At 52.5% G+C, this 14,919-nt stretch overlaps 1 protein-coding gene across 3 annotated transcripts in view; it reads left to right on the top strand.

Annotated features, from left to right (window-relative positions):
- Nucleotides 1-14,919, top strand: part of nuf2 (UF2 component of NDC80 kinetochore complex) — an 83,301-nt gene that overhangs the window by 49,077 nt on the left and 19,305 nt on the right. For all 3 annotated transcript variants that reach the window (XM_072511498.1, XM_072511497.1, XM_072511499.1), the window contains exon 9: nt 7,752-7,814. In XM_072511498.1, coding sequence (XP_072367599.1) covers nt 7,752-7,814 — 63 coding nt within the window. The remainder of the gene's footprint in view (nt 1-7,751; nt 7,815-14,919) is intronic.

Below are 14,919 nucleotides of genomic sequence, written 5' to 3'. Positions count from 1 at the left end.
CCCTTTCGTTGCCGCATCTTTCCTTGAGATCAATCATATAAAATTTCCCCTCAAATCTGGGTGAAAAGGGCCAAAAAACGAAAGCTCTAGGAGGAGCCACCCAACGTGCGACCTCCACCTACATGTTGACACCGGAAGTCCCCTATGAAATCTAAGGGTGGGAGGTTGGGTTAGGTTGTGAATCAGGCAACAATGTTCTGTTTTAGAATTTGAACTTCAATATGATTAAATCACCTGATTTACTGGAGTTTTTTTAAGAGGTAATACTCCAGAACTAATATAGAGAAAATGTAACCTAAACTTATTTACATACATACCACAATGAGGAATACATCTTGTAGCATCCTCTGACTTACCACAAAACTATGGATACTGCATCCTCATTTCCATGATCTGATTGGCATTCATTTGTACTTAACCGTCACTTAATTCCTCCCCTCTCATGTTGCTATCTATATTTAGGACTGTTGCTAGAACCTGCTGTCTTAGTCTCATGTGGAACATAAACATCAGCATTGACTAGTTATGCCAATTGGCCTGTTTCTGCACTTCGTTCTATTTAATATTTGCCAGATATAATGGATCTAAATTTTGCTGCCAGGTTTTCTGCAGTTAATCAGTTTTGTTAAATATGAAAGTAAATAAATCTGAAGGAAAAGGGAGAGAATAGTTGTAACAAATGACCTGCAATTACTACAGAAATAACAAAGAAGAGCAAATTAAGTATTGGATTCTCAAAAGGGATTGGTCAATGATTTCAGAATGATTATTTGCTTTCTAAAGCTACTGCTGTTTCCTGTCACTACTGAGTTTCTGCAATGTTTTGAGTAGTCACTCAAGTTGGTACCAAAGAGCACTTATTCAAAATTACCATTTGATTCTTGTTTTATGGGCAAACAACTTTATGGTACACAATGTGATCACCGAAAGCATCTCTGATTATGACTTATATTACTGTCCCTACAACTGACACCAAAGTAAATGGCTTATAATTCCTATGGTCTGATTTACCCACTTTAATATTGGGGCTACGTGGACTTCCTGCCAATTCATTGGAATGACTACAGGCCAAAGTTGTTTTAATAAAAATAAATTCAGAGTACCCAATTATTTATTTATTTATACAATTAAGGGGCAATTTAGTACGGCCAATTCAACTACTCTGCACATCTTTGGGTTGTGGGGGTGAGACACTCAAAAACACGGGGAGAATGTGCAAACTCTACTCGGACAGTGACCGGGGGCCGTGATCGAACCTGGGTCCTCAACGCCGTGAGGCAGCTGTGCTAATCACGATGCCACCGTGCCGCCAGACTACAGACCAAAGTGAGTTGTTTAAATATATGAACCAGTGGCTGGCATAACATATAACCCATTTTATTTAACACTGGGCTGTATGTCATCAGGTCCAACAACTTGATCAGCTTTAAGAGTCATATTCTTAACCTAATCACTTCTGAATTATTTTCCATGGAGTCAAATGTTGGGAGCATTTATTTTTAAAAAAATAATTTTTATTAAAGGTTTTCATAAAATATCAATAACAAAATGAGAAAGAAAAAAGAACCCAACAGGGTTAAGTACAAAACACAATCTAAAAAAGCAATCCCCCAAACCCCCCCTCCACCCCCTGTACCTAAATAATAAATTAACATTAACACCCCGACTTAACACAACAGGTGTATACACCCCCTCAGACCCTTCCAGTGTAAATAACATAAACAAAAATAAATTAAACCCCCCCCCCCCCCCCCCCCCCCCCCGGGAGCTGCTGCTGCCATTGACCAACGTCTATCGTTCTGCCAGAAAGTCTAAGAACGGTTGCCACCGCCTAAAGAACCCTTGTACCGACCCTCTCAAGGTGAATTTCACCCTCTCCAATTTAATGAACCCTGCCATATCGCTGATCCAGGATTCCACGCTTGGGGGCCTCGTATCTTTCCACCGAAGGAGAATCCTTCGCCGGGCTACCAGGGACGCAAAGGCCAGAATTCCGGCCTCTTTCGCCTCTGCCACCCCAAATATTGCGAGCCCCCAGCCCGGTTTGACCCTGGATCCTACCACCCTCGACACCGTCCTCGCTACGCCCTTCCAAAATTCCTCCAGCGCTGGGCATGCCCAGAACATATGGGTGTGATTTGCTGGGCTCCCTGAGCACCTAACACTCCTGTCCTCACCCCCAAAGAACCTGCTCATCCTTGTCCCGGTCATGTGTGCCCTGTGCAGCACCTTAAACTGTATGAGGCTGAGCCTCGCGCATGAAGAGAAAGAGTGTTCACCCTCCCTAGGGCATCTGCCCACGTCCCCCCTTCGATCTCCTCTCCCATCTCCTCCTCCCACTTACCTTTCAACTCCACCACCGAGGCCTCCTCCTCCTCCTGCATCACCTGGTAAGTTTCCGAGATCTTCCCCACTCCCACCCACCCCCCCGAGAGCACCCTGTCCTGCACGGTGTGTGGCAGTAGCCGTGGGAATTCCACCACCTGCCGTCTGGCTAAACGCCCTTACCTGTAAGTACCTGAAGGTGTTCCCCGGGGGGAGCCCGTACTTCTCCTCCAGCTCACCCAAGCTCGCGAACCTCCCGTCCACAAACAGATCCCCCAACTTTCGTATCCCTGCCCTGTGCCACCCCGAAAACCCTCCACCTGTTCTTCCTGGGGCGAACCGGTGGTTCCCCCGTAATGGGGTCCACGCCGAGGCCCTAACTTCCCCCCTATGCCACCTCCACTGCCCCCAAATTTTGAGGGCCCCCACCGCCACCACCGGGCTCGTGGTATACCTCCTTGGAGGGAGTGGCAGCGGCGCCTTTGGCAGCGCCCCCAGACTCGTACCCACACAGGACGCCGTCTCCAGCCTCTTCCATGCAGCCCCCTCCATCACCCACTTGCGCACCATTGTCGCATTGGCGACCCAGTAGTACCCACAGATGTTGGGCAGCGCCAGCCCCCCCCTATCTCTACTCCGCTCCAGGAACCCCCTTCTCACCCTCGGAGTCCCTCGCACCCACACAAACCCCATTATACTCCTGTTAACCCGCCTGAAAAAAGCCTTCGGGATAAACACGGGGAGGCACTGGAACAGGAACAAAAACCTTGGGAGCACCGTCATTTTGATTGACTGCACCCTACCCGCCAGGGACAGCGGCAACGCGTCCCACCTCTTGAACTCCTCCTCCATTTGCTCCACCAGCCTTGTAAAGTTAAGCCTATGCAGGGCCCCCCAGCTCCTGGCCACCTGGACCCCCAAATATATGAAGCTCCTCTCCGCCCTTTTTAGTGGGAGCTCGCCAATCCCCCTCTCCTGGTCCCCTAGCTGAACTACGAACAGCTCGCTCTTCCCCATATTGAGCTTGTACCCCGAAAAGTCCCCGAATTCCCTAAGGTTCCTCATTACCTCTGGCATTCCTCCCACCGGGTCCGCCACATACAGCAGCAGGTCGTCCGCATAAAGCGACACCCTATGCTCCTCCCCACCCCGCACCAACCCCCTCCAGTTCCCCGACTCTCTCAGTGCCATAGCCAGGGGTTCAATCGCCAGTGCGAAGAGCAGGGGGGACAGGGGACACCCCTGTCTCGTCCCTCGGTGCAACCGAAAGTACTCGGACCTCCTCCTATTTGTGGCCACACTCGCCATCGGGACCTCATACAACAGCCTAACCCACCTGACAAACCCCTCCCCAAACCCGAACCTCTTCAGCACCTCCCACACGTACCCCCACTGTACCCTATCGAAGGCTTTCTCAGCGTCCATCGCCACCACTATCTCCGCCTCCCCCTCCCTCGCAGGCATCATGATAACGTTCAAAAGCCTCCGCACATTCGCGTTCAACTGTCTCCCCTTCACAAACCCCGTCTGGTCTTCATGGATGATCTGCGGCACACAATCCTCAATCCTCGTGGCTAAGACCTTCGCCAGCACCTTGGCATCTACATTTAGCAAGGAAATCGGTCTGTAAGACCCACATTGCAGGGGATCCTTGTCCCGCTTCAGGATCAAGGAGATCAGTGCCCGGGACATCGTCGGGGGTAAAGCCCCCCCCTCCCTTGCCTCATTGAAGGTCCTAACTAACAGCGGGCCCAACAGGTCCATATATTTTTTATAGAACTCGACCGGGAAACCGTCCGGCCCCGGTGCCTTCCCCGCCTGCATGCTTCCTATCCCTTTGATCAGCTCCTCCAGCCCAATCGGGGCCCCCAGTCCCGCCATCAGTCCCTCTTCCACCTTTGGAAACCTCAATTGGTCTAGGAAACGGCCCATCCCTCCCTCCACCCGTGGGGGCTCGGATCGGTACAATTCCTCGTAGAAGTCCCCATTGATGCCAACCCCACTCCGCACCACGCTCCCTCCCCTGTCCTTAACTCCCCCGATCTCCCTAGCTGCGTCCCGCTACCGAAGCTGATGCGCCAGCATCCGGCTTGCCTTTTCCCCATACTCGTAGACCGCCCCCTGGGCCTTCCTCCACTGCACCTCCGCCTTCCTGGTGGTCACCAGGTCGAATTCGGCCTGGAGGCTGCGCCTCTTCCTCAACAATCCTTCCTCAGGTTCTTCCGCATACCTTCTGTCTACCCTCACCATCTCCCCCACCAGCCTCTCCCTCTCCCCCCCGCTCCCTCCGCTCCTTGTGGGCCCTGATGGAGATCAGCTCTCCCCTCACCACCGCCTTCAGTGCCTCCCATACCATCCCCACTCGGACCTCCCCGTTGTCGTTGGTCTCCAAGTACCTCTCTATACTTCCTCGGACCTGCTCGCTCATCTCCTCGTCCGCCAACAGCCCCACCTCCAAGCGCCACAGCTGGCGCTGGTCCCTTTCCTCCCATCTCCAAGTCCACCCAATGCGGGGCGTGGTCCGAAATGGCTATTGCCGAATACTCGGTATCCTCTACTCTCGCTATCAGCGCCCTACTCAAAATGAAAAAGTCAATTCGAGAATAAGCCTTATGGACATGTGAGAAGAATGAAAATTCCCTCGCCCCCAGCCTTGCAAATCTCCAAGGGTCCACCCCTTCCATTTGGTCCATAAATCCCCTCCACACTCTCGCCGCCGCCGGCTTCCTACCCGTCCTAGACCTGGAGCGATCCAGTGCAGGATCCAACACCGTGTTAAAGTCTCCCCCCATTATCAGGCCCCCCACTTCCAAGTCTGGGATCCGACCCAACATACGCCGCATAAAACCCGCATCGTCCCAGTTCGGGGCGTACACGTTGACCAGCACCACCCTCTCTCCCTGCAACTTACCACTTACCATTATGTACCTACCGCCATTATCTGCCACAATGCTCGACGCCTCGAATAACACCTTCTTTCCCACCAAGATCGCCACCCCTCGATTTTTGGCATCTAGCCCCGAGTGAAACACCTGACCTACCCACCCTTTCCTCAGTCTTACCTGGTCTGCCACCTTCAGGTGTGTCTCCTGGAGCACAACCACATCCGCCTTGAGCCCCTTCAGGTGCGCGAACACGCGGGTCCACTTAACCGGTCCATTCAGTCCCCTTACATTCCAGGTTATCAGCTGGATCAGGGGGCTACCCGCACCCCTCAACCGCCGACTAGCCATGACTCCTCCTTGGCCAGCCACGCGCCCGTTCCCCACAGCGACATACCCCCGTCTCGACCCACCCCACTCGCTCCAGCTCCTCCTTGATCTTAGCAGCAGCAACTCGATTCTCAGGCTCTCCTCCTCCGTTCTAAGCGCGGGAAACAATCCTCGCTTTCCCGCCCCGGTCCCGCCCCCCCCTCCCCCCCCCCCAGTCTTCGGCGCGGGAAAAAATCCCGCGCTCTGTACCTACCAGGCCCAGCCACCAACCAAAACAGTGCCCAACCCGCCCCATCCACCCTCCCCAACCCGAAAGAGAAAAACACAGAGAAAAAGAAACCCAAAACAATGCAAAGGCCCACCCCCCCCCCCGAACCAAAAATAGGCATAACATATCCACCGCAGTCCCCAATCGCCCATCCCGACCCTCAGTCTGTGTCCAGCTTCTCGGCCTGAACAAAGGCCCACGCCTCCTCCGGAGACTCAAAATAATGGTGCCGGTCCTTGTAGGTAACCCACAGTCGCGCCGGCTGCAACATGCCAAACTTCACCCCCTTCCTGTGCAGCACCGCCTTCGCTCGATTGTACCCGGCCCTCCTCTTCGCCACCTCCGCACTCCAGTCCTGATATATCCGAACCTCCGCGTTCTCCCACCTGCTGCTCCTCTCCTTCTTGGCCCACCTGAGCACACACTCCCGATCGACAAACCGATGGAACCGCACCAGCACCGCCCGCGGAAGCTCGTTAGCCTTGGGCCTCCTCGCCAACACTCTATGGGCCCCTTCCAGCTCCAGGGGCCCCTGGAAGGACCCCGCTCCCATCAGCGGGTTTAACATGGTGACCACATAGGCCCCCACGTCCGGCCCCTCCGGGAGGCCCAGAATCCGCAGATTCTTCCGCCTCGACCGATTCTCCATCTCCTCGAACCGCTCCTGCCATTTCTTGTGGAGCGCCTCGTGCGCCTCCACCTTTACCGCCAGGACTAAGCTCTCGTCCTCATTATCAGAGATCTTCTGTTGAGCCTCTCGGATCGCCACCCCCTGGGCCGTCTGTGTCTCCAGCAGCTTATCAATAGAAGCCTTCATCGGCTCTAGCAGGTCCGTTTTAATCTCTGAGGCAGCGCTGGATACCCTCCTGTTGCTCCTCCGCACACTGCCTTCACGCTGCCTGGTCTCCGCCTGCCGCCATTTTGTCCTTCCCTCCCTTCTTCTGGTCCACCACCACCTTTTTTGTCACCACACTCCTAGTTAAAGCCATATACTGACGGAGAGCTGTTATTAACTCCTTCCCACACCGGGAAACGTCGAAAAAGTGCCCTTGGGGGCCCTGAAAAGAACCCAAAAGTCCGTTTTTGCGGGAGCCGCCGAATGTGCGACTTAGCTCCGCATAGCCGCAACCGGAAGTCTCGAGAGGGAATCCTTTTGGCAGTGTTCGCTTCACCAATCTGCCCCAAAATGTCTGTGGAAACTCCTGAAAAAGGTCTAAGAGTCCGTTCCAGATGGGAGCTGCCGAATGCGCGACCTACTCCTCCATGGCCGCCACCGGTAGCCTCGTCCCTGCTTCTTCAGTGGCCTTGGTGAGATCTTTTCACAGTTGTTCCCTCTGCTGCTAGAATTCAACTTTGATAAAGGCCCTCAGGTCAGCTTGCAGCTTTAAGCTTGCCCTTCCCCCGCCTGCATGCTGGAAGAGGCTTTTGTCTATTCCTGCTGCTCAAGCCAAATCTTTTACTGTTTCTGTCGGGTCTGGTAACCAAAAGACATAACATTCCTGGGGGACACTGTCAGGGGAATGTTGCAGTCTTCTTGCCACACCGAGAAATGTCAAACAAATGCCGTGGGGGCCCTGTAAAAGAGCCCAAAAGTCCGTTCCAAGCGGGAGCTACCGAATATGCGACCTAGCTCTGCATAGCCGCACCCGGAAGTCTCCATGTTGGGAGCATTTATATCGGTCACTCGTGGCAATTGTCCTTCACCTTTCATGATACCGAATCTCCCATTTGCTACCGTGACAATTTATTGGTCCTCCGCCTTAACTTGCCTTGCAGAATCTCACAAAGGACCTATGCACTCAAAAGATGCTGAAGTTGGATTTCCACAAAGAGCTGACTGAATCAGTGTATTCAAGCCCAATTTGACTTACGGGCTGCATCTTGGAAATAGCCCTGTTATAAACCATACAAATGAAATTGTACCACTGTTTTTATGTTTTGTTCAGAATTCCATTCAAGATGCAACCACACAACTGAAAGCTGAAATTGCAGAACGAAACAAAACGCTAGTAAGCGCATCCTAATTTATTTTTAATTTTGGACAACTATTGAAAAATTAGTATTTAAATTATGTTTATATTTTGTATGTAGATATGTGGAATATGATTGTAAGAAGTCTCCCAAGCAAGGCACTAATGATTTGAAGATTTTGTATCACACCAATAATTGCTATCACACTCGCTTGTATGTGACCTTTATTTGCCTTCAAAGTTTCATATTTTTCAAGTGAAATGGAAATTCTTACCTGCAGATGAAGTTGAATGATCCCAATAAAGAACATGGCAACATCATCTGCCAGTTCACTGTGATGTTCAGATGAGCTATTTTGTTTGCCTAGGATTACTTGCGTGCAAGAAGAACAGATAAACACATACTTATGAGTAAATTTAACTAGTTTTGAAATTATCTTCTATGTAAGCAATTACTTTATGTAAGCAAATGGAAGTCATAGTCTTCTTTCCTTGTACTTGCATCTGATTTGAGTTTAAAAATTAATTGTTTTTTCAAGTATTTAAAACCAACATACAACCCCAAACATGTCATCCTGAAACCCAACCAATGAACTCCCCCATTACCCCTCCCCGTTCCTCTAGCTGCTGACAGTAACCAGCTCCTTGAAATGTAGTATAAATAAACCCCATCTCTTATGAAACTCCTCACTTGCCCCTCTCGGAGCAGATTTCACCTTTTTCAAGTGCAAGAACTCCATTAAATCCCCCAGCCACACCGAGGCACAGGGTGGGGAAACTGACCTCCTCCCCAACAGGACCAGCCTGCGAGCGATCAACGAGGCAAAGGCAAAAACATCTACCCCTGTTCCTGTCTGCAAGTCCGGCACCCAGAATATGCCCCCCAGGGTACTGGGCTCTAAACCCACATGCAAATTCCATCAGTTAGACAGGACATAATTTTTACCAGCAAATTGTGAGCTGTTCCAGTGGATTTTAGATATTCGTCCCGATGCATTCAAATCTCTACCGGCAGACTCCCCGAGGTGCGGCTGCCTTGGTTTTGGCTCGAGCCGAGCTGGCAACCCCAGAATGCGGCATGCCAAAATTATTCGCCGAAAACCGTTCTCCGCTTTCTGGGTTGTAGGTTGGCCAGGCAGCGAACTGCCAGCAGGCCACAGTAACCAATCCCTGTAGATGGCGAGCTGTTTAACCAGCTGGTGATTGCCCGTCGTTCCAGCCCTGAGTTACGGTCTGATGAATGGAGGGTGCATGGAGCCTGACGTTTGGCAGCAGATTTCACAACTTTTTGAGCATTTTCGGAGTCAGCGACCCAATACGTACTGCTGTATGCTGGATTGTTTGACTATTTAAGACAAGACTGCATTTACGAATATAAGCAGTAGTGTATGTGGGTAATAAAAATATTAAAGACTTCTGGGTGCGGCGATGACCAGCTAAGTCGCACGTTTCGGCACCTCCTGTTTCAACGGACTTTTGGGTTCTTATCGGGAGCCCAACGGAAATTTTCAAAGGCTAAACCCAGTGTGAGGCGACATAGGAAGGAGTCCCCCCCGGGTGTGGATGGAAAGAAGTGATAGTAGTGGCCAGATTGTGGAGGATCCTCTGGAGCAGTGGCAGAGAAGAGAAGGGAGAAACAAGATGGCGGCTGAGGGAGCCCAGTTGGTATGGGGCCTGGAACAGCAGGAGTTCCTCCGGCGATGTGTGGAGGAGCTCAAGAAGGAGGTGCTGGCGCCGATGCTGCAGGCGATTGAGGGGCTGAAGGAGACGCAAAGGACCCAAGAGATGGAGCTCCGTGGAGTGAAGGCAAAGGCTGCCGAAAATGAGGACGAGATACAGGGCTTGGTGGTGAAGACGGAGACGCACGAGGCGCTACACAAGAGATATATGGAGAGATTGGAAGCCCTGGAAAATAGCTCGAGGAGGAAGAACTTAAGGATTTTGGGTCTTCCCGAAGGGGCAGAGGGAGCGGGCGTTGGGGCGTACGTGAGCGTGATGCTCCATACCTTAATGGGAGCTGAGGCCCCGATGGGCCCCCTGGAAGTGGAGGGAGCGTACCGGGTCCTCGTGAGAAGACCAAAGGCAGGGGAAATACCGCGAGCAATAGTGGTGAGATTCCACCGCTACAAGGACAGGGAGATGGTCCTGAGATGGGCTAAGAAGACACGGAGCAGCAGATGGGAGAACGCGGTGATCCGCGTCTACCAAGATTGGAGTGCGAGTTTCAATTGGGCCAAGGCGGTGCTCCACAGGAAGAAAGTGAAATTCGGAATGTTGCAGCCGGCAAGACTGTGGGTTACACACCAGGGCAAACACCACTACTTCGAGACGGCAGAGGAGGCGTGGCCATTCATTCAAGAGGAGAAGTTGGACTAGATTTGGGAAAGGATGTTTGGAATGAAGCGAGGTGGTGGCAAGGAATTGTAAATCAGATGGGGGAATTTTTTCCCCTCGAAGGGGGGGGACACGAAGAAATGTGGGCGCCGGTGGGGAAGGGGATGGAGAAGGAGAGAGGGAGCTGCGCCAATAGGGGCGGGGCCAAGAGGGAAGCCCGGGCTTTGTTCCCGCGCTATGGAAACTGGCGGGAAAAGGGGGCGTAGGAACGAGGGGGCCTCACACGCAGGGAGGCTAAGGATAAACGGGGGAAGCCGAGGTCAGCCAGAGTTTGCTGACTCCGGGAAGCAATATGGGGGGTGCAATCAAGCTAGAGCGGGATTTAGTGGGGGGGGGGGGGGGGATTATCTGGGTTGCTGCTGCTAAGGGGAAGGGTGAGCTGTTACGGGATGGGATGATCGGGACGGGAGGGCGCTGTCTGGGGGACAAGTGGTTGCGTGGGAACCGGGTGAGGAGCTGGTTTAAAAAAGGGGATGGCTAGTCGACGATGGGGGGGGGATAAAGAGCCCCCCAACCCGGTTGATCACGTGGAACGTGAGAGGGTTGAATGGGCCGATTAAGAGGGTAAGGGTATTTGCGCACCTAAAGAAGCTACAGGCAGACGTGGTTATGCTTCAGGAGACGCACCAGAAACTGGCGGATCAGGTCAGATTAAGAAAAGGATGGGTGGGACAGGTATTCCACTCTGGCTTGGATGCAAAAAATAGAGGGGTGGCAATACTGGTGGGGAAACGGGTATCGTTTGAGGCGAAGACCATAGTGGCGGACAGTGGGGGTAGGTACGTGTTGGTGAGTGGCAGATTGCAAGGTGAAGCGGTGGTGCTGGTGAACGCATATGCCCCGAACTGGGATGATGCGAACTTTATAAAGCGTATGTTGGGGCGCATCCCGGACCTGGAGATGTGAAAGTTGGTAATGGGGGGGGACTTCAATACGGTGCTGGACCCAGGGCTGGACCGGTCCAGATCTAGGACCGGGAGGAGGCCGGCAGCGGCCAAGGTGCTTAAGGGCTTTATGGAGCAGATGGGAGGAGTGGATCCCTGGAGATTCACTAGACCGAGGAGTAAAGAGTTTTCCTTCTTCTCCCACGTCCATAAAGTGTACTCCCGGATAGATGTCTTTGTCCTGGGAAGGGCGCTGATCCCGAAGGTGGCAGGAGCGGAGTACTCGGCTATAGCCATTTCAGATCATGCCCCACATTGGGTAGATCTGGAACTTGGTGAGGAAAAGGAGCAACGCCCACTTTGGAGATTGGACATGGGACTGTTGGCGGACGAGGGGGTATGTGGAAGGGTGAGGGGATGTATTGAAAGATACCTAGAGGTCAATGATGACGGAGAGGTCCAGGTGGGAGTAGTCTGGGAGGCGCTGAAGGCGGTGGTGAGAGGGGAGCTGATATCCATAAGGGCCCATAAGGGGAAACAAGAGGGTAAAGAAAGGGAGAGACTGATTGGGGAGATTCTGAGGGTGGATAGGCAATATGCGGTGGCTCCGGACAAAGGGCTATACAGGGAAAGACGGAGACTACACACGGACTTTGACTTGTTGACCACGGGTAAGGCGGAGACGCAGTGGAGGAAGACACGGAGTACAGTATGAATACGGAGAGAAGGCGAGCCGACTGCTGGCCCAACAACTTAGGAAGAGGGGGGCGGCGAGAAAGATCGGAGGAGTTAGAGACGAGGAGGGAAGGATGGAACAGAGAGCGGAGAGGGTGAACGGGGTATTTAAGGTATTCTACGAGAGGCTGTATAAGGCCCAACCCCCGGAAGGGAAAGAGGGAATGATGCACTTCCTAGACCAGTTGGAGTTCCCGAAGGTTGAGGAGCAGGAGAGGACAGGACTGGGAGCGCAGATTGAGGTAGAGGAGGTGGTAAAAGGAATCGGGAGCATGCAGGCAGGGAAGGCCCCGGGACCAGATGGGTTCCCGGTGGAATTCTACAGGAAATATGTGGACCTGCTGGCCCCACTCCTGGCGAGAACCTTCAATGAGGCTATGGAAAGGGGGACACTACCCCCGACGATGTCGGAGGCGACGATATCGCTGATCCTGAAAAGAGACAAAGACCCGCTGCAGTGCGGGTCATACAGGCCTATCTCCCTCCTGAACGTAGATGCCAAGTTATTGGCCAAAATGATGGCGACAAGGATAGAGGACTGTGTCCCTGGGGTGGTGCATGGTGACCAAACAGGATTTGTTAAAGGGAGGCAATTGAATACCAATATACGGAGGTTGTTGGGGGTGATGATGATGCCCCCACCGGAGGGGGAGGCGGAGATACTGGTGGCTATGGATGCAGAGAAGGCATTTGATAGAGTGGAATGGGACTACCTGTGGGAGGTGCTGAAGAGATTTGGATTTGGAGGGGGGTTCATTAGATGGGTTTGGCTCCTGTACAGGGCCCCGATGGCAAGTGTGATTACGAACAGGCAACGCCCCGACTACTTCCGACTATATAGGGGCACAAGACAGGGGTGCCCCCTGTCCCCGTTACTGTTTGCGTTGGCAATTGAGCCATTGGCCATAGCGCTGAGGGGCTCTAGGAAGTGGAGAGGGGTACTTAGAGGAGGAGAAGAACATCGGGTGTCATTATACAGTGAATGGTAGAACCCTCAAGAGTATTGAAAGTCAAAGAGATCTAGGAGTACAGGTCCACAGATCACTGAAAGGGGCTACACAGGTGGAGAAGGTAGTCAAGAAGGCATACGGCATGCTTGCCTTCATTGGCCGGGGCATTGAGTATAAGAATTGGCAAGTCATGTTGCAGCTGTATAGAACCTTAGTTAGGCCACACTTGGAGTATAGTGTTCAATTCTGGTCGCCACACTACCAGAAGGATGTGGAGGCTTTAGAGAGGGTGCAGAAGAGATTTACCAGAATGTTGCCTGGTATGGAGGGCATAAGCTATGAGGAGCGATTGAATAAACTCGGTTTGTTCTCACTGGAACGAAGGAGGTTGAGGGGCGACCTGATAGAGGTATACAAAATTATGAGGGGCATAGACAGAGTGGATAGTCGGAGGCTTTTCCCCAGGGTAGAGGGGTCAATTACTAGGGGGCATAGGTTTAAGGTGAGAGGGGCAAAGTTTAGAGTAGATGTACGAGGCAAGTTTTTTACGCAGAGGGTAGTGGGTGCCTGGAACTCACTACCGGAGGAGGTAGTGGAGGCAGGGACGATAGGGACATTTAAGGGGCATCTTGACAAATATATGAATAGGATGGGAATAGAAGGATACGGACCCAGGAAGTGTAGAAGATTGTAGTTTAGTCGGGCAGTATGGTCGGCACGGGCTTGGAGGGCCGAAGGGCCTGTTCCTGTGCTGTACATTTCTTTGTTCTTTGTTCTTTGTTGTTTTATACGCGGATGATCTACTGATATATGTCGCGGACCCAGTGGAGGGGATGCCTGAGATAATGCAGACACTCGGGGAGTTTGGAGAGTTTTCGGGATACAAACTGAATATGGGGAAGAGTGAACTGTTTGTGATGCACCCCGGGGAACAGGGCAGGGGAATAGACGAGCTGCTGCTGAGGAGGGTAACAAGAGATTTCCGGTATTTAGGGATCCAGGTGGCCAGGGACTGGGGAACCTTGCATAAGCTTAACTTGACACGACTGGTAGTGCAGATGGAGGAGGACTTTAAGAGGTGGGATATGGTGCCCCTGTCATTGGCGGGCAGGGTGCAGGCGGTTAAAATGGTGGTCCTCCCGAGGTTTCTTTTTGTGTTCCAGTGCCTCCCCATACTGATTACAAAGACCTTTTTTAAGAAGGTGGACAGGAGCATCATGAGCTTTGTGTGGGCCGGAAAGACCCCAAGGGTAAAGAGGGGGTTCCTGCAGCGCAGTAGAGATAGAGGGGGATTGGCACTGCCGAGTCGGAGTGATTATTATTGGCCGCTAACGTGTCTATGATATGTAAGTGGATGAGGGAAGAAGAAGGAGCGGCGTGGAAAAGGCTGGAGATGGCATCCTGTAGGGGAACTAGCTTAAAAGCACTGGCGACGGCGCCGCTGCCGTTCTCCCCGTATAGGTACACCACAAACCCAGTGGTGGTGGCGACTCTGCAGATTTGGGGGCAGTGGAGACGACATAGGGGAGTGACGGGGGCGTCAGTGTGGTCCCCGATAAGGAACAACCACAGGTTCGTCCTGGGAAGGATAGACGGGGGTTTTCAATCTTGGCAGCGAGCACGAATTGCGAAACTGAAGGACTTGTTCTTGGACGGGACGTTCGCGAGTCTGGGAGCACTGGCAGAAAAATACGGGTTGCCACCTGGGAATGCATTTCGTTATATGCAAGTGAGGGCATTTGTGAGGCAACAGGTGAGGGAATTTCCGCAGCTCCCGGCGCAAGGGATCCAGGACAGAGTGATTTTGTGGGCATGGGTGGGTGACGGTAAGGTGTCCAATATATACAGGGAAATGAGAGACGAGGGGGAGACGATGATAGAGGAACTGAAGGGAAAATGGGAGGAGGAGCTGGGGGAAGAGATTGATGGTGGGCTGTGGGCAGACGCCCTAAGTAGGATAAATTCCTCGTCTTCGTGTGCCAGGCTCAGCCTGATCCAATTCAAGGTACTACACAGGGCGCATATGACGGGGGCAAGATTGAACAGGTTTTTTGGGGTGGAGGATAGGTGCGCGGGAAGCCCTGCGAACCACACCCACATGTTTTGGTCATGTCTGGTATTGCATGGGTTCTGGGTGGGTGTGGCAAAAGTGATTTCAAAGGTGGTGGGGGTCCGGGTCGA

Source organism: Scyliorhinus torazame, chromosome 7, assembly GCF_047496885.1.
Source record: "Scyliorhinus torazame isolate Kashiwa2021f chromosome 7, sScyTor2.1, whole genome shotgun sequence".
Lineage (NCBI taxonomy): Eukaryota > Metazoa > Chordata > Chondrichthyes > Carcharhiniformes > Scyliorhinidae > Scyliorhinus > Scyliorhinus torazame.
This window is presented reverse-complemented; position numbering and strand designations above follow the sequence as displayed.